Genomic DNA, 18309 nt, shown 5'->3' on the forward strand with positions numbered 1-18309 from the left:
TAGATTTTACTTTCATATTCTATCTATAAAATCACCATCTATTTATTTACTTTACTTGTTATAGCTAGAAATTACCTCTTCCTTTCCATGCCCACTACTATTACCTTAGCGGACACCTGCATTAAATTGTCTGAACCATGACATCCAATTGTTTTTTCATCATCAAACCATCTTACATAGTCCTGCCAGTTCAATCTGTTTGTTATTGAATAAAATTCAAAGTGGTATGTATTCAACAATAGCTACCATGTATTAAGATATGTGATTTATGAATATTTTCTCCCATTCTTTTCATTTTCTTAATGGTATCCTCTGAAGCAGTTTTTAATTTTGATAAAGTCTAATTTATCTATTTTTGTTTTAGTTGCTTATGCTTTTGGTGTCATGTCTAAGAAGTCATTCCCCAATCTAACTTCATGAAGATTTACCCATTTTCTTCAAAGAGTTCCTTCTAAGAGTTGTATAGTTTTATCTCTTTAGGTCTTTGACCCATCTTCATCCTTTTGCATGAGGATATCCAGTTGTCCCAGCACCATGTGTTAAAAAAGTCTATTTTTTTCCCATTGAATTGTTTCGGCAAGCCTACCAAAAGCCCATTGACCATAAATGTAAGGATTTATTTCTTGAGTCTCAGTTCTATTCCATTGATCTATGTCTATCCTATGCCAGTACCACATTGTCTTGATTACTATTGCTTTGTGGTAAGTTTTGTAATAGGGATATGTGCACCCTCCAACTTTGCAAACATGCTCACTTATCAAACTCTTAATGAAACTCTGGGTACTAGACATTATCCCCATTTACAAATTTAATTTGTAAAAGAAGTTTAAAGAAGTTTAGCTTTCCCACAGGCACAAAATTAATTGGTGGTTGCCCCAGGAGTCACACTCAGATCTACATAAATCTAAAGCTGACCAATTGGCTACGTTCCTTCTATAATCTGGTCCCAGTCTACCTCCCCCACTGACTTTATGCTAATCTGCCTGAAATATCTCTTATGCTCTGGGGCCTCCAAACTTTTGCTATTGTCCTATTGTCCTGAAATGCCCTGTCCTCCACCTAGTTCATAAAATTCTAATTCACAAAACCTTCACTATCACTTAGAAAAGTGATCCCTGTTTTCACTCCATTTCCTTAGCACTACAAACCTCTCTCATGGCTCTTATTCCATATTACATCTTATAAGAAAGGTATTTATGTATATGTATTATTTCCCTTTGTAGGTTAAGAATAAGGACTGTGTCTCATTCAACTTTGTGTCTCCCCAAAGCCCTAATACAGTACCTTTCACATGGTAGGTACTAACTAAATATTTCAAATGAATAAATTAATTCTAATATCCCCCCCTTATCAGAGTGGGCAATAAAAATGTCTAGGTTTGTGTCACGGTTGGGGTGGGGCGTAGAGGTCATGGCAAGGTTGTAGGAATGAATACCTTGGGAATATCCTAATCCTGAGAATGCGATAAGAGAAGGAAGACTCAAAACAGGGTGTGGTAGAGTGGCAGGCCTAAAGAGAGAGCTGATGTTAATCACCTCTTGACAAGAGAGAAACCTCCAACTGTGGGGTGTTATGTGTAGACAAGTAATACTTGCCAGTGAATAGGAAAGAAGATAAAACAAGTGATGTAAGCCCCAAACTGAGTTTATTGTGGTATAGACACAGTGATTCACAAATAATTCCAGTATATTCAAATAAAGTCACCAGGGCAAAAAGCTGCTCTAGGTTAGACATTCCTAGCAGAAAATAGGAAAATGAAACATTTACCTAGAAAAAGCCAGGAAACAGAACAGTGTGCCCACCCTTACAACCTCCCCATGTTCCCAACCACTTCTCTGACTTGCCCATTCTTGCACCACATCAGATCATGAACATATCTCCATTTTTTAACCCAAACTGCTGGATAAGAAGTATTTTTCAGAATAAGGTGCCATTCTTCTCCTTGTTTGAGTCAAAGGTGTAACTTTCTCACAAAGGACACTGTTAGGAACTACAGGCTCTGGAAAGACTGATAGCAAAGCCTCTTGCCACACATTAAGTATAGAATCCTGTCTCTAGAAGCTATTTGTGGCTAAGCTCTTGGAAATGAGTCACATCACATAGGAGCTTCCATCCAGCTTAGAACCTTTACCAGGACAAGTGAACGTGGGTTTCAAAGTTGGCAGCAAACTGACATCAGCAGGGTAGTTTCATCACAACCTCCCTCTTTTCTAGGCATCCAGTCAGAATCCAGCTCAGCTATTTAAACCCCACCATCTACTTTCTCTTCTAAATGCCCCTGACCCAGCTGGCAGCAACTTCCAAGAAACATGATATAGTAGGCACTGCAATATACTGGCTGCTTGTTGGGGTTGGAATAGACCTGTTCAGGTTTGAGGGACGTGAAAGGGTTAGCTCCATAGGCAGTGAGGTGTGTATCCAGGTCCGCCAGAATCTGCAATGAGGCTGCCAGCTCCTGTTGGCTATGGGAGACAGGTAAGAAAAATTATTCTGCTGATTATGAGGGAGATGGCAGAGAAATAGCTCAGAACTTGACATTTCTGGACTCATCAAGCCCAAAAATTACCTAAGGCGGGACGAGGCAAGGGTTATCCCTCCCTCCCCAATGTCTCACGAGTCACCCGATTAACTAACATAACACGCCTTTGTTCCAAGGGGATGAGAAAGTCAAGTGTGGGAAGGAAGAAATTCCTCACCAGAAGGCAGAAGATGAGCAAGGGGGAGAGAAATAAAGAGAGGGAGATATCACAAATAAGGAGAAGTCGAAACCTGTAAACGGTGATCAAAGTAGGGATCTCATAATCACGAAGTAGCAGAAGGGTGGGCAGCCAAGCCTCCATCAAGTCCGGGGACGCATGGAAACCTATGGAACAAAAATTTAGAAGGGGAAAAAAAAAAAAAAAGATGGGAATAGAGGGGACAGGCTGAGGTAGACCCTAAGCAAGGTTAATTCTCTGCATGTGTCCACCCTGACCCTCACCTGGCTCACTGCTAATGCTCATTTACCACTATCACCCACCCCAGGTTCTTCAGTGGACAATTCTGAACCCAGGTGTAGCTCATATGGCTAATGATCAACAAGGTCCTCACCATATTGTGTTTAACCTGACCAAATGAATGGGGTTCCAAAGATCAAAGATACAAGAGTGAAGATGGAAAACTCCCAGAGGACCCACCCAGTATTTTCCTGAACCAATGACTCTTACCTGGATGGAACGCCACCACCAAATCTGGATGGGCGGTCTGCCCAGTCTGTACCTGCTCCTCCCAGAAGTTATGATAGAGGCCCCTATGGCCACTGAGCTGAACTGTGCCAGGCTCCAGGGGTGACACTGAAGTGCTCTGTGAAAAGCCAGCAGCTACATCGACACCCACCATGATTACACGGAAGCCAAGGTGCCCAGGAAACATGTAACCAAGCTCATCATAGTCCCCGGGGCGAGTGAGGAATGTCTCTACGTGGGAAGCACCAACGACATGAATGGTGCTTCCTCCAGTCTTCTTAACATTTATCCCCAAGGCCCGAAGCCCAAGGCCCAGCGTCAAGGGCCGTGACAGGGCATCTGTCAGCAGCCGCTTCAAAGAGCCCTTCAGGACGTCTGGGTCTGGCCTTGGCCGTCCTACACTGGCCCACAGGGTGGTCATGGCATGACTACCCAGCACAGCATCCAGGGTAGCATCTAGCTGTAAACGCCGCATAGAAAACCAGGTGTCCCAGCCCTGCACAATTTCAGTCGGCCACAGCCAATGTCCTGAGGGGAGGACAAAATCACCTGCAGGGAACAAGGAACAAGAAGTGTCCAAATCCTTCCCTGGCTTTGATATTCCCTCTCTGTTCACTCTCCCAACCTGTGACCAGGAATCCCCCACAACCCTGCCCTGCTCAGCTCCTCATTCTTTTCTCATAACAGCATGCTTTCATATCTTTCCCCAAGTCTGACCACCTTTGACCATATGGCAGAGTCCCCAGCACCACCATTCCACCTGTGACAAGAAGCCATTCCATGAGACGGTCCACAGCCACAAGACGCAGCTCTTGACAAACTCTCCTGTGTGCTGGCCAGTCTGACCTCTGGCACTCTGGACCACAGTAATAGACATTTCTGCACCTGAGAGAATGAGCCCCAGAAATAGATGTTCCTATACCTCAAAGGTGATTGGGGGCTACCTGCGAAATGGAACTGATAGTCCTGCACCTAGGAAGAAAGATTACTGGGTAAAGAAGGCAGGGAGAGAAATGACAGCTAATGCATCAAATTTGGGGATTTCTTTTAGCATGAGACTGGGGATGTAGTTTTTCTTTTGGGTCACAGTGACACCTCAGTCTCTAGCAGCAACAACTCACTTTTTACATCCCTTACAGAAAAAAAATCACACCAGGCGTTTGCAGCTGCCCTCTGATCACAATTATGGCTCAAGCCCAACCTCCCCAGAACAGACTGTGTTCTTGCCCCATGAGTCCTCAAGACGAGGAAGGTGGAGAGAATTGGACTGTGGTATCTGTCTGACCTCCCACACCACCAAAACTAAGCAGGAGTCCAACCCTTTTCTAATTTCTCTGTGGCCTGGATCACACAAAATAGGAGTGGGCCTTAAGTTATTCTGAAAGCTCTCAGAGCTTTCCTTGCACAATGAGGTCTTAGAACTGGATCATTTCTTGGATGTCTCCCCCATCAGCCCCTGACTAGTCACCTCTTGCAGTGCCGGAGGACCTTGGAGTCCGAAAGGCCACTAGGGAGTGCTTTACAGTAAGCACAGAATCGGAATGTGTCCTCCATCTTCTGGAACATTTCTTGAGGGCATCGAAATCCAAAGTCTGATACAGGAGTCCCTCCATCTATCACCAACCTGCAGATAGAGCATAGAAAAGGAGTGGCAATAGGAAAAAGACTATCTCCAAAATATGCCATGACCCTTGCCTCCTATATTTGCCCACCTACTCCCATCATTTCTCACTTAAGCAAATTATATTTCTTAAATTTCTATCATAATGAAACTGGCAAAATTCAGGATGAGAAAATCCCTCATTGCAAATACTCCATAATCCCCAAGTTATACTCTCCTCTCCACCTTTTGAAATCATGTCTACCAGAAACAATGTATTGCTCTTCCACAGAGCGAGTCACTCACTTGTATTCTTCATAGCTTTTCATGTTCAGTTTTTGAAGAATCAGCTGGGATAGGCCAGGAACATTAGTCTCCAAGGAGTGGAAGCCAAGTGCATCAATGCTAGGGCCAGGTTTTGAGAGAGTCAGAGGCACAGGGGTCTCAACCATGGAAGCCACCGATGAGCGGGGCTTCTTGTGCCTTCGTCGCCGGGGTCGTGGAGCCATGGCCTGTCCACTGATGCCTGGGGACTACATATGTAGATAAGAAATGGAATGGAATTTTATAGCTGGACACAAATGATGTGTTTTCGCATTCTGACCTTTCACTTCTCATTCCAGTCTGTTAGACCCAGGTATCAGTAAGATTTATTTCATATCTACTGATTATTGATCACTACAGGCAGTTGTGAAAAACAGAGGGAAGGTAATTATATATGAAATTCGATATATAATACAAATATATATGTAAGTAATGCATAAAAAAATGTCTGGCAGGGCTCATAAAACCGATATTGACGATTAACTCTGAGGGGAACTGAGTTGATCAAAGGGGACTTTAGATAACTGTAATGTTTGACTTTTTTATATAAAGAGTATATTCATATGTTATTAGTGTATTTTAAAAATCAACTTAAAAGAGAGGAAAAAACAACATAAGTTTTGGCTGCCCCAAACTACCATCTAATTGGAGAATTAGTCAATCTAATCTAGTTGGCAAAGAAACATTCATTTTAAAAGACGTATTATCATATTTATACGTAATATACCAAGAAGTAGAATTTAAATACAATACAAAATGGGCACCACAATGCTAAGAGTTATACAGTCAAAGTAAGTTAGGCAAATTATGAGAAAAGTTCCCTAAAGAGGTGAATTTTGAAGTAGAACTAAGTCTACACCCACCCACTACCTAACAGGAACTCTGTGATGTCCTCTTCCCTGGCTTATCTTCTCTCATTCCTTCCACAAAGGCTGAGTAAACAAAAGGGACTGCATTGGAAAAAATAAAAACATCCAGTCAATAAATATTTATTTATAAACAGATAAAATTATTCACAAAACACTATAATGGAAAAAGTTATGAAAAATATACTTCACATCCAAATGTCTTATAGAGGGATTAAATGTAAACTCTAGTATAAGACAGCATATAAATCCTATAAGAAAAGTGAAACTAAGCACTAAAGGGAGACCAGAGGAAGAAAGTCTCTTTAGTTGGTGAGCTATAGAAAGACTTTATGAAGCAGCGAGACAATTGGAATAGACCATAAAAGATGATAATATTTTGAATACAAGGACATAGGAAAAAAGGAATTCTAGGCAGAGAAGAACTTGAAGACAGAAATGTCAATAGGAACATTCTGAGAATTAATGCAATAGAATGGTCTGAGCATAATTGAGTCTAAAGACCTAAACGTAAGAGCTAAAACTATAAAGTCTTAGAAGAGCACATAGGAAGAGAGCTTCATGACACTGGATTAGGCAAGTTCTTGGCTATGACACCAAAAGAACAGGAAACAAAAGAAAAATTGATTAAATTGGACTATGTCAAAATTAAAAACTTTTGTGCATCAAAGGACAGAGTGAAATCAAAACCCATAGGATGGGGGCTGGCCGAGTGGCTCAGTTGGTTAAGAGCTCGCTCAAGAATGCGAGCTCTGAGCAACAGTGCTTCGAGTCCTGGCCCGAGCTGAGCTGCTGCTGAGCTGCCAACAGGTGGCAAGATGGCTCGGCTAGAAAAAAAAAACGAAAAAAAACCCATAGGATGAAAGAAAACACTTGCAAATCATATAGAAGGGATTAATAACCTGAACACATGAAGAACTCCTAAAACTCAACAACACCAAACAACTCAAATTTAAAAATGGGCAAAAGACTTAACAGAATGTCTCCAAAGAAAATATACAAGTTTCATGAACACATGAAAAGATGTTCAACATCACTAATCATTATGAAAATGCAAATCAAAACCACAGATATCACTTTACACCCATTAGGATGGCTATTGTAAAAATATAAAAAATTTAAAAAATAACAAGTGTTGGTAAGGATGTGGAAAAACTGCAGCCTTTGTGTACTGATGGTAGAAATGTAAAATGGTACAGCCACTTATGGAAAACAGTATGGCCAACTCTGCAAAAAGTTAAACAGAGAATTATCATATGACTCAGCAATTTCACTCTGAGGTATATACCCAAAATAATTGGAAACAAGTAAACAAATGCTTATATTTATATACAAGTGTTCATAGCACCACTATTCACAATAGCCAAAAAGTAGAAACAACCCAAAAGTCCACCAAGAGATGAATAAACAAATCTTGGTATGGATGATTCAGTCATAAAAAGGAATGAAGTACTGATATATGCTACAACATGGATGAACCTCAAAACATTATGTTAAATAAAAGAAGCCAGGAACAAAAGGTCACATTACATGATTCCATTTGTAGGAGATATCAACAACAGGCAAATCCAGAGACAGAAAGCAGATTCATGGTTGCCAGGGGCTGGGTGGAAGAGGGAGTGGGGAGTAACTGCCTAATGGTTATGGAGTTTTCTTTTGGGGTGATAAAAATGTTTTGGAACTAGATAGAAGTGGTCATTACACAACAATGTGAATGTACTAAATGACATTTAATTGCTCACTTTAAAAGTGTTTTGTTATGTGAATTTCACCTCAATTAAAAAAGAAAAATGGTATCTGTAGAGATTGAGAAGCTAATACGTTATTAACCCCAGATTAACTGCCTCTGGGGACAGGGAAATAAGGAGAAAAATACTGACAGTGGTTGGTTTTACTGTGAATGAGGTAACTATTTAAGTTCAAATCAGGGATCATGTTTTGTTACAAAAATGTTCTGACATTTAATCCTTCCGGACCAGATTTGTTAGGAAAAAACTCCTAATCATCCTTCAGCTAAAGCATAAGTGGTGAAACAATCCCTCCCAGAACCATCCAGCTAATATCCGTTCTATTACAACATGGCTCTTGCAAAGCCCTCTCCTCAAGTTAACAGAGGTACTTTCTTTCTCCTCGTCCTTTCATTCCACCCCTTTCATGTCTCCCCCTCATCCCACAAATGAATGGATGGTTTTACAGTGCACAGAACAGAGTTAGCTAAGCTCATATGCATTCCATATCTTCTAAATTCCCACCAATAAAGAAGAAATTAGATATAATGATAGATTATTTTAGGATTTAAGGGTCACGTTCCTTTAAGAAAGGGTGGATGGAATTGTTCCCTTCACACATTTGGACACCATTTCCAACAAGTGACCTGACTCTTCTTCCCTCCATTTTTAATCACCACACATTCCCCTCATATTTCCATAGTCATTGCATTTCTAGAAGCATTTATCTGCTCTATCTATGCAGCACCCTCAGGCAAGATAACACCTTAAACCTTGAAAGAGTGGACTCACCTTTTGTTTATTGGTAGGGAGGGAAAATATCTTTGATTTGAGACAACTCAAGAGTCTTAAATCCCAGGAGTAATAATAAATATCTCCCTGATAATCAGTCAAAAGCCTTCATGCTGCAGTGGAAGTCAAGTAAGGCCGGAAAGGTACTGACTTTCTTATCTGCCTTGCCAGAGAGGTCTTCCTCCAACGGAAGATTAACTCTTGGCTCTCTGGGATTCGGTTAAACTGGCTGGAAGTCAAGTCACACAGCTTGGGGGAGGAGTGGTGATGGTGAAAGCCCTGATGTCATGGTTTCCTGTGTCTAGAGCGGGTTCATGATACAAATGAGTTAATTTGCTGGCAGGGAGGTAAGAAGTTCAGACGAAGGAGCCGGGTTTTTGCATTTGCACCTACATATATCGTCAGACTCATGTCTGAATTTGTGTACCCCAATCCCAGACCCAGGTTCCCTGGTTCTAAGTTTGCTACAATGAGCCCCAGAATCCTTCAAGGTCAAAGTGGGGGTGGGGACAGAGAAACACAGGCACAAAACAGAGGGGACAACGGAGAAGTTGGAAAGAATTATATATAGTAAGCTTTCAGAATTTTCCAGAGTTCAGAGTCAGCTCTACAAAGGGGAATCATTTTAATGTTTTTATAGCCATTCTGTGACTTGGGCTCTAATTTATTCCCAACATATACGAGAGAAAACACCAAGAGCAAGGACTGGAGAGGAAAGGAGCCGTGAACTGGATAGCCTAGAGAAACTCCTATCCTTCATCTCCAAATTCTCTCAATTATTAGCCTATTCCTAGACCTAAGTCCCACCTTTCTCCATCCTTTCACCAAAAGCCATACGTTTCACCTAAATCACAGTCATCTTCTGTCTCCTGACCAGGAAGGCCCATCTAATTTTCTCTAATTCACCAGCAAATACAAAATGTCTCTGGAGAGGTAGGGAAGAAAAGAGGGGTAAAGCCTAGTCATTGGAGATCCTCAAAAGCGGTTAAGAAAAAGAGAAAAGGAGAAATCCATTAGGCACATTGCTCTTACAATCACATTCAGCAGCTTAATCAGTGATTAACACTCCCTAGAGTGATAAATGCTTTCCTCAACTATCAACTATGCAAGCAAACTAGCTGATGGAAAAGTAACTTACCCTGCTAAGCCCTGGGCTTCCTTCCTTCTCTATTTCTTCCAAGTGAAATGAATGCTTGATCGCCTCAGATCTAAGTTGTGGTTGACGTGCAGCTGTCCCTTCATGTCACTTTCCTTTGTAAACTGCTGAAATGCTGGGACTCTGTGATCAGGTGCGCCCTGCCAAGCAGACACACGCTGAATTCTCTGTAACGAGGTAGGTAGGGACCTGGCCCCCTGCCTATGAACGTCTCTCTTTCTGACCTTCCTTCTCTGCCAGGAAGGCTCAGGACTCTGTCAACACTCCCAAGCTCACCAAAGGCCAGGCAGGCTGAGGAAAGATGAAACCTACTGCTTCTTGGACATCTCACCAATCTCACCAAGGCAGCATTTCTACTCTCAGTCAGGAAAAAAAAACCCTTGAAGGGCTATATAACAAATCAATATTTGGTTGGAAAAGGTAAGCACCAGCCCAGAGGAACAGGAACCCCTGGATTTCTGGATGTCAGTGTAGACCAAGAATGAGTTCCCACAAGCCCAAAGTCCTTTTTAGAGTAAAAAACTGCTCAAACACATCTAAACAATGACCAATCTAGGCTTAAGTACAAATATAATACTCAAGAAAGAACAGAAATGGTCATTTCTTGGTATAGAAGGAAATCAACTGTAGGAGAAACATCCAGAATTTGTAAAATTCACTTTCCCTGGAAGGAGAACAAGGCACTTTCTGGGTGAATATCATCTCAGACACTCCACCTGTTTATTTCAAAAGGGAAATAAGTATAGTAGTCTCCCTTATCCACTGGGGACATGTTCCAAGACAGACCCCCAGTGGATGCCTGAAACTGCAGACAGGACTGAACCCTTTATATACTATGTTTTTTTTATACATACATCCTTATGATAGTTTTAATTTATAAATTAGGCACAGTAAGAGATTAACAATAACTAATAATAAAATAGAATAATTGTTAACAATGTACTATAATAAGTTATGTGAATGTGGCATTATTCAGTAAAATAAGGGTTATGTGAACAAGTACTGCGATACCTTGACAGCTTATCTCATTCCCAAGAAGGCTATTAAGTGACCAGTGGGAGTCTATACAGTGTGGATATGCTGGACAAACAGATGATTCATGTCCTGGGTGGGATGGAGCAGACAGCATGAGTTTTCATCATGCTACTCAAAATGGCATGCAGCTTAAAACTTATGAATTATTTCCAGAATTTTCCATTTAATATTTTTGGGCCACAGTTGACTGAAACTATGGAAAGCAAAACCATGGACAAGGGGGGAACTACTGTAAATATTTCTGAACTATTAAACAAGACCAAAATATTAATGACTAAAGATGCATACTATTTCTAGGAACAGAAAAAAAGAATCAACTCAAACATCTTATTCCTTCCTGTAATGGATGCCAATCCAGGAAATTTAATTCCACATTCCTAGCTCATTTTCGCTTATAGCTATCAAGCTCCAGACCCCAGGGCACTGGTCCTATATGACTGCAAGATCTGACTTTCTGCTTACATCTGGCCCCAGCTGTCACTTACCTGCTTCTGTGAGCATCATCACACCAGACAGCAGAACCACTTGCAATGAGGTCCTGGAATGTGGCAAATCAAATCTACAATACATATGAACAGAAGCAGAGAACGGACTCCAAAAGAACCCCAAACTGTAGAAAGCACAAACTAAGAGCAGGGGAGGTGGAAGAAAAGTGTTAAGGATGCAACAAAACATTACATAAGATTGTGTAAAACAGCTGTGGACAAAGGAAAATCAGTTGCAAAAGGCAAAAATCCTGAATAAAATAGGGGTGATTCCTTTTAAGCAAAGGTTTCAGGCCACTTTCAAATGTAACTGGCAGAACATTTAAAGGTTTTGAGTTCTTTTAATAATGGCTGAACTACAGAAGGTACAAGAAGTCAGAGATTATCTTTTCTTACTCAAGTGTCATCTTTAAATATACAGAAAAAAATTGATATTGAGTAGTAATTTACATTTTACCATCACTACTATTTGCTCTGGTAGACCCAATTTGCCATCATAATGGATTTAAAAAAAAAAAACAAACAAACAAAAAAACACCTTAAAAATATTTGTATGGTTCATTGTGAAACTAGTTATAAAGACCAGAAGGAAGAGGTTCCTATTCAACAGGTAAGAAGTGTGGTCTGTGAGGTGCTGGGTGATATTCTCCCACTCCTCATGTATACCACTTTTTCTCAGTTCTGTTCCTTTCTCCTTCTTTTTAATTTTTACCCATCAACACATAATTCTTCTTAGTTTGCTAATGATGCTTTATATTTATCCATGATTCCCACAAACACTATATAACCCTAGTGATGGGCCTCAGGTCTAAGGAGGTTCCTGATACCTGATATACTAGTTAAGCTGATAATTTAGAGATACATAGTTTTCAGAAAATAATAACATCAAAAAGAATCTTTAAGGTATGCAATGTGCATAAGAACTTTAAAGGCAGCTCATGGACTGGTATGCAAGTTAATATTACAACAAGTAGAAGGTGTAACAATCAACAATTTGAGTTCTGTTTGTTATTGGGAATTAGGCAGGTATATACATTTCAAGTTAAATGGATGCTTTATAATGTGTATCATTATAATTATTGTTGAAAACTGTAATTAAAGTTGCTATATAATTATATTATTATAAAATGTTGACCAATATCCTAATTTCCCTCAATTTGCAAAATTCCATACTTATTTTGACCATGGCAAAAAATAGAGGAATATGATGTCAGAAAAATGCACTATCACTAGTGTCTTTTTTTCTTATTGTAAAACACCCCATAAATTTCCAATACTACTGTAACAAAATTCTAGACAGTAACATTTTCTTTTAATTAAAAGTTAAGTGAAACAGTGATCTTAAATATTAAGGTTTAGGAGGCCTATAATAGGCACCCAGTCCTGTAGTGCTCAGCTACTAATGCTCATGTAAAACATGAGTAACCAGAGTTTAAAAAAAAAAAAATTTATGAAGACAAGAATTTAATTAATCAAATCACCACAAACTATCCATGACATAATCTCTGAAGGATACAGCCCAGTTCTGTTACCAGGGTTTTCTGATTTGCATGAGAAGGTCAAATCAGACTACATCTTCCAAATAAAACCCAACACAGAGATAGGAGCAGCGGCCCATGCATGGAATTTATTGTGTGCTACTGTTTATAAAATACTCGAATAGTCCTGCACATGCATAATATTTCCAACTTAGACAGGAGACCATACAGGGTGCACTTTCTGGCAAACAAAACAATAGATGGTTCCGCTGCCTGGAGCTCTGAGTTGTATTCCAGGGCATGAGGGAAGCAGGCCACCAGAGTAAAGGGAAATACCAAACTACAGTGGCAATCAATACAGGTCAATAGTTGTGAAAAATTAGCACATGGTTCCATTGAGTTTAACCAAGCAGTTTTGTAACTATCAAAAGAAAATGTTCAACATGCAGTCTTGACTTTTATGCTTCCACTAACAACTGAATGACTGACCAGAACCATTGTTTCTTCTATGTTGCATTGCTTAATCAAAAACACTTCCAGAACATTTTAAAATTTCCTTTGCATCAAAACATAAAAATGATAGAAAGCCAGCAGCAAATCATCCTGGTGGCCATTTAAGCAACTTGAGTACTCACGATAAACTAAAATTTCTCATAACATCTAGGTAACCTATACATGTCGTACCTGTACATCATAGGTCTATATATTAAATATTTGCAAAATGAAAACATGCATACACAAAATACGTCAAGTTTTACAGACATGATTTGAATTAAAATTTACTTTGACAATGTACAAACTTCTTTTAAAGTATCTTAGATGAGTAATTCTGTAATTCTTCATAATTTTGAAATTTTAGAGGTTTTCTTCTTAAATCTCTGGGGTGTAAATCTCAAAAGACCTGGGCAAAAAGATTCTAAATTAGTTTTTGGATCTGTGTTCAAGTAAGAGAGTCTGCCTAGAAATAGGTGATGCATTCATAATTGAAAAATACCAAGACTATATTACAGAATTAGCCACATTTAAGAATACAGACCTGAGGTCAGCATTTTGTATAAACGCCAACTGGGTTTCTCAGCATTTTGCCCTTAATTCAAAATACAGCTTAGTAACCTCAGAAATGTATTTTAAGACCATGCTAATTCATCCTTTAAAGACATTTCATGGGGAGGGGAAAGAAGTCCATGTTAGCTCTTAGGCTTACAATTGAAGTCATGGTTGAAAAACAAAATCTAATTCTACTGAGGGGAAAAAGAAATCTCATTTGTAAACTTAAATGTGTGAACCACAAGCATAAATGGAGGTGTAGTTACCCTCCACTGGAAATTGCCCCAAGCCCCTTGCTCACTGCTCCCCACCTTGGCAGCGATGACCCAATCTGATCAGATAGCACAACATGTCCCAGGGCCCTCAAGCCTCCATCCAGGAAGGGGGCTGGGGTCTCAAAAGCACAATGGTTTCTCCAGAGGGACTGTGACATTTACAGTCAGCTTGGCCGACCCCTCCAGCTCCTCGGGTGATCTGTCCGTTTGGGGCCCGAGATGTGAGAGTCCCTGGGAAGCCGTGGGTCACTGGGCACTATGGTTGCCAGTCCCGTGGTTCTCAGTGGCATGTGCGGTGTTCAGAGAATTGAAACCATCTTGCTGTACAGCATCTTTCCGGGGTGGCATTCTCTCATTGATCCTATCCAAACCCTTTGCCTCTTCAAAACTGCAGATTCTATGTGGTGGAGAGAATCCTCGTATTGCTTAACAAAATGCAAATTTGATAAGTCAGTAATTGAAAGACATTTCCGAGATTTCAAAAACATAATTACTGATTTTTAAGAAGAAAGAAATTAGCTCTATGTAGCAACATTTAAATCTTACTTTAACTGAATCTTATCCACATTTCAGGCTTCCCCTTAAAATGTGAAATATTTAAACCTAATTATAAATACGATAGCTTCATAGATGACAGTGTTAGCATAGCCTTAAAAAAACAACCCAAAACAAAAATAACCCTCCCATGGCCCCAAAATCAACCTCCAGGCAATGGCCTCAGGGTCCTAGTCTGACTTCTGCTGCACCAGCTATCGCCTATCTCAGACCCCAAGATCACCATCACCAGTAACTATCACAGTAAGACAGCATCGAGAGTAGGGGCAAGTGAGGAGGCTAAACAAGGTTAACCCTCGACATACAAATCTGTACCAAGAGCTTCGGAGGAGAAAGAGGTAAAGTGAAGTTAAAATTTAGCAGATCAGAACTATCTTGGAGGTCAAGGTAGCATCACCCCATCACCACCAATATGAAATGGAAAAGGTGGGAAATGCCTCCAGGAGTTAGATCTGTGTTTGGCTGATAGCAAAAAGTGCTGATAGTTTCATATTTTAGGAGATGTTGCCTTTAATACACTGGCCATTCACTGCATGTTCTTTGGAAGCCCAAATCAAAATAAATGGCAATTCTCCTCCAATTGTTACAGTTTCTCATGTACTTCATCTGGAATGATGCATCCTACATTATTAAAATGTGCATAGAAAAGATTTCCACACTACTGGTTACAATCTGGTTGTTTTAAAATGTGCAATCCTGGGACGCAGAGTCTGTGCATGTGAACCAAACAAACAGTTGGGCAGCAAAGCATTTAGCAATGTGTAATATCAAGCCAATCAATACATGATATACATGAATACAATATTATCAGCAAACACTAGCCCAAACGACAGCAAAGAAAAATAAAAAATAAAAATAAAAATCATAGTGACAGCTTCTGCACTCTCAGTGAATTACTGGAAACTGAGTAAAACAAATTCAAACCTTTATCTATAGGGGGTTTCACTTAGGAAAAAAATAACCTAAGTAGCACAGAATCATGCAAACTATGGCACAGATCTTCATATGCAACTTTAAATGCTATGATATATAGCATAACATGCTGCACTCTTAAAGAATTCAGGAACATTAAATGCTAGTTGCATACAACACTATAAAAGGGGAAAAACCAGCTCGTCACTATGAAATCAGTTCTTGTGACTTAAAAAAAAAAAAGAGGAATGTGACTTAAACTTGATGAGTCAGTGAGCCTGATTCATCTTGGGCTGTGCAAGCTAGGAGTAAGACATACCCCCAAGACCTTCTCTGATGCCCACCCACACACCACAGATCTCTGCCCAGCGCAAGGACTCTGATCGTACCTTTTTCAGCCTCAATAGCCTCAACTGTGGCTGTACAGAAGTGAGCAGAGGCATGCAAAATGAATGAGAGAGATGAGAAGGGTCATATTGTACAGCAGAAAAGGCAATGATCACTTAAAATATCACAGTACCCCACACTGCATCATCATTTACAATTTAACATAAATTATACCATATTAGAGAGCCCCATCCAATCCCCCAATTCCTGACACAGCACAGTTTACACACAGCACTATGACAACATCGTTCAGAGCACAGAACACACAGACCTACTGTAAACAGACACCTCAGCACCTAAGCAAGTGCACTCCATTAATCACCCATCCTGAATTCAGTATTTTGATGGCCTTAGAATTTTCCAACATGTTTATTATATCAGATCCATCACAATCACAAGGGAATTCTCTAGGGTGAAATTATGATGGTAGAATTGTAGCAAAAGAGCCAATAGGGGATTCTTTACTTTCATGCCTAACTGAAATAATACGCATCACCAGTTGGTTCGCTAAGGTACAAACTCTATAGAAGAGTCAGCAATGCTTTTCCTGTTGCTTCTGATTCACAGGGCAAAGCACAAGCTGCAAAAGTTGGAACAGCTACAATGAAATTTAAGGGCAGCAAAGGTGGTGAGTTACTCTAAGTAGAACACTTCTGTAGCTATTCCTTGTGGGTAACCTAAAAGGACCCCTCTTGTCTACTAGGAACTGCCTTTCTATTCTAACATCTACAGCCTTTAAAAAACTCATTTATGTTCCATTTATCATGAACTCAAATCTGCCTCAGGCACTAACAGCCTGCCTTCTCCATTGAAGACAGAAAGGCTACTGAGCATCTTTTTAAACCCAGCTACTAACTAGAGAAGAATCAAGAGATAGAACTGAGGTCTTATAGGCAATAAATACTAATTATTTCATGATATGGACATATGTCATATAAATAAGAAATGCATTCTTGGTAAAGCTTGTCTCTGGCCCATTTAGAAAATTTCAACATATTTAATCATACATTTTGTAGTCAAAGATTCCTTTGGCTCATTTCTGGGTTCAAACTATATAGACTCTCACTGAAAACCAGGACCAAAGACTGCAGAGGACAATATTGTCTGACAATATTGCCAATTCTCCACTTTACCTAAAGTGAATACACTCAGAATATTTAGAACAATAATGCCTCATCCCTTCTATTTTTACTTCTTCTACAATAAGGTCAATCAGAATAATCATTCCTGAAACAACCTTTTAGCAGTACACGTGATTTAGAAATGATAAATTTTATCCTTAATGTGAAAAGACACTGATGATCTAAGGAATTAAAGTAGACTAAATTAGAAAAGCTTGTTGATCTCAACCAAGTAGTAAAATGAAATGAGGACCCAAAAGACATAGGATAGGTACTGAGTAAAGGAAGAATTAATTTTCCTTGTTAAATTATATTACAAATGAAAGCAGGCATACTCATTGTATACCCACTGTACAAATCACCATTTAAAAAATCTAGCCCATTATATTTGGAAAATACTCTTGGAATTTGCCTATACAGAAAACTGGGATAAATGACCCATCTCTACTTGATCGGTCTTGGAATTCCTATTCTTTAAAATGTGGACTGTTTTCTTTGTAATTTAGAAATTCAATGGGAAAAATATAAAATGTCAATCAGAATATTTTTAAAGAGTTTGTGGTAACAGAAGTAATTTTATATAAACTATTTTATAACTTGTATTATATATTGCAATTAATTAAAAATAAAGACTTATCACTATAAGAATTAGTATCTATTTGAGTGTATCAATAGTTTAAGTACATTAATAAATTTTCAAGTTATGAAATAGGACACTACACTTTTGAAATCATTCTATGGGCTTTTAATTTTATATGTACAGGCATTTTCTAGGTCAAATTATACTCTGTTATTTTCTGAGGCTTCTAAATGCTCCTAAATCCTTTGCAGAACACAAAATAGATATCATACTCAAAATTGCACACCACGTCAAACTTGAATGCTTAGAATGTAAACGTCATTTGAAACTTAAACATTAAGCTGGAAAGAAAGAGATCTGATAACTGCAAAAATCTATCTGAAAGGCGCTATTTTTCCTCTGTTTTCAGTTTTATAGGGCATCTTGACATAGCCTTAATAAGTTTGAGTATAGTGCTGTCTCAAACTGTGTTCCACAATCCTACACGGGATAAATGATCACGAGGAACCTGATACTAAAATAGAGATGGCTACTATTTTCTCCCACGTAGGTCTTGGTGAAGGTAGCATTATAGGGCTAGCTCTCAATCAAATTTCCATGAGCAAAATGCACATGAAATATGAGTATCAAGTCCTACTCCAATAGAGTGTGCATCTTATAAAAACACTCAAGAAATATCATAAATTAACTTTAAAGTTACTGAGAAATTTTTATTTTCTGACAATAGGATTGAGGTCTTAGTAGT

General features: G+C 39.2%; 2 protein-coding genes across 18 annotated transcripts in view; both read right to left on the bottom strand.

The window, feature by feature from the left end:
• Positions 1 to 1628: 1628 nt before the first annotated feature.
• Positions 1629 to 10419, bottom strand: MSS51 (MSS51 mitochondrial translational activator). 9 transcript variants are annotated; one of them, XM_019626367.1, is made up of 9 exons: positions 9672 to 10412; positions 9341 to 9458; positions 6012 to 6098; positions 5131 to 5357; positions 4693 to 4848; positions 3985 to 4109; positions 3207 to 3773; positions 2770 to 2863; positions 1629 to 2462 (listed from the first exon to the last, which is right to left on the bottom strand). In XM_019626367.1, exons 4-9 carry the CDS (start codon positions 5331 to 5333, stop codon positions 2243 to 2245), a joined length of 1365 nt encoding a protein of 454 aa, XP_019481912.1. In that variant the 5' UTR covers positions 5334 to 5357; positions 6012 to 6098; positions 9341 to 9458; positions 9672 to 10412; the 3' UTR covers positions 1629 to 2242. The 9 variants fall into 9 exon arrangements, with proteins under 9 accessions (XP_019481912.1, XP_019481922.1, XP_019481904.1 ...); XM_019626377.1 differs by lacking the exon at positions 9341 to 9458 and having other exon boundaries at positions 6019 to 6098; XM_019626359.1 differs by lacking the exon at positions 9341 to 9458.
• A 2391-nt stretch (positions 10420 to 12810) lies between these two features.
• Positions 12811 to 18309, bottom strand: part of PPP3CB (protein phosphatase 3 catalytic subunit beta) — a 47311-nt gene continuing 41812 nt past the window's right edge. For 6 of the 9 annotated variants that reach the window (XM_019625722.1, XM_019625663.1, XM_019625711.1 and 3 more), the window contains 2 exons: positions 15866 to 15895; positions 12811 to 14434 (listed from right to left, as the gene is read on the bottom strand). In XM_019625722.1, coding sequence (XP_019481267.1) covers positions 14256 to 14434; positions 15866 to 15895 — 209 coding nt within the window. In that variant the 3' untranslated portion in view covers positions 12811 to 14255. The remainder of the gene's footprint in view (positions 14435 to 15865; positions 15896 to 18309) is intronic. The other 3 variants (XM_019625735.1, XM_019625728.1, XM_019625700.1) reach the window with 1 other exon arrangement.

Source organism: Hipposideros armiger, unplaced genomic scaffold (genome assembly GCF_001890085.2).
Source record: "Hipposideros armiger isolate ML-2016 unplaced genomic scaffold, ASM189008v1 scaffold_15, whole genome shotgun sequence".
Classification (NCBI taxonomy): domain Eukaryota; kingdom Metazoa; phylum Chordata; class Mammalia; order Chiroptera; family Hipposideridae; genus Hipposideros; species Hipposideros armiger.

Coding starts and splice junctions, on each gene's coding strand:
- MSS51 (XM_019626380.1), bottom strand. CDS start 5,333: ATGGCTCCACGACCCCGGCGACGAAGGCACAAGAAGCCCCGCTCATCG. Junction 4,110..4,692: donor GTCCTCCGGCACTGCAAGAG/GTGACTAGTCAG, acceptor TCATTCTCTCAG/GTGCAGAAATGTCTATTACT. Junction 3,774..3,984: donor GGAATGGCTTCTTGTCACAG/GTGGAATGGTGG, acceptor TGTTCCCTGCAG/GTGATTTTGTCCTCCCCTCA.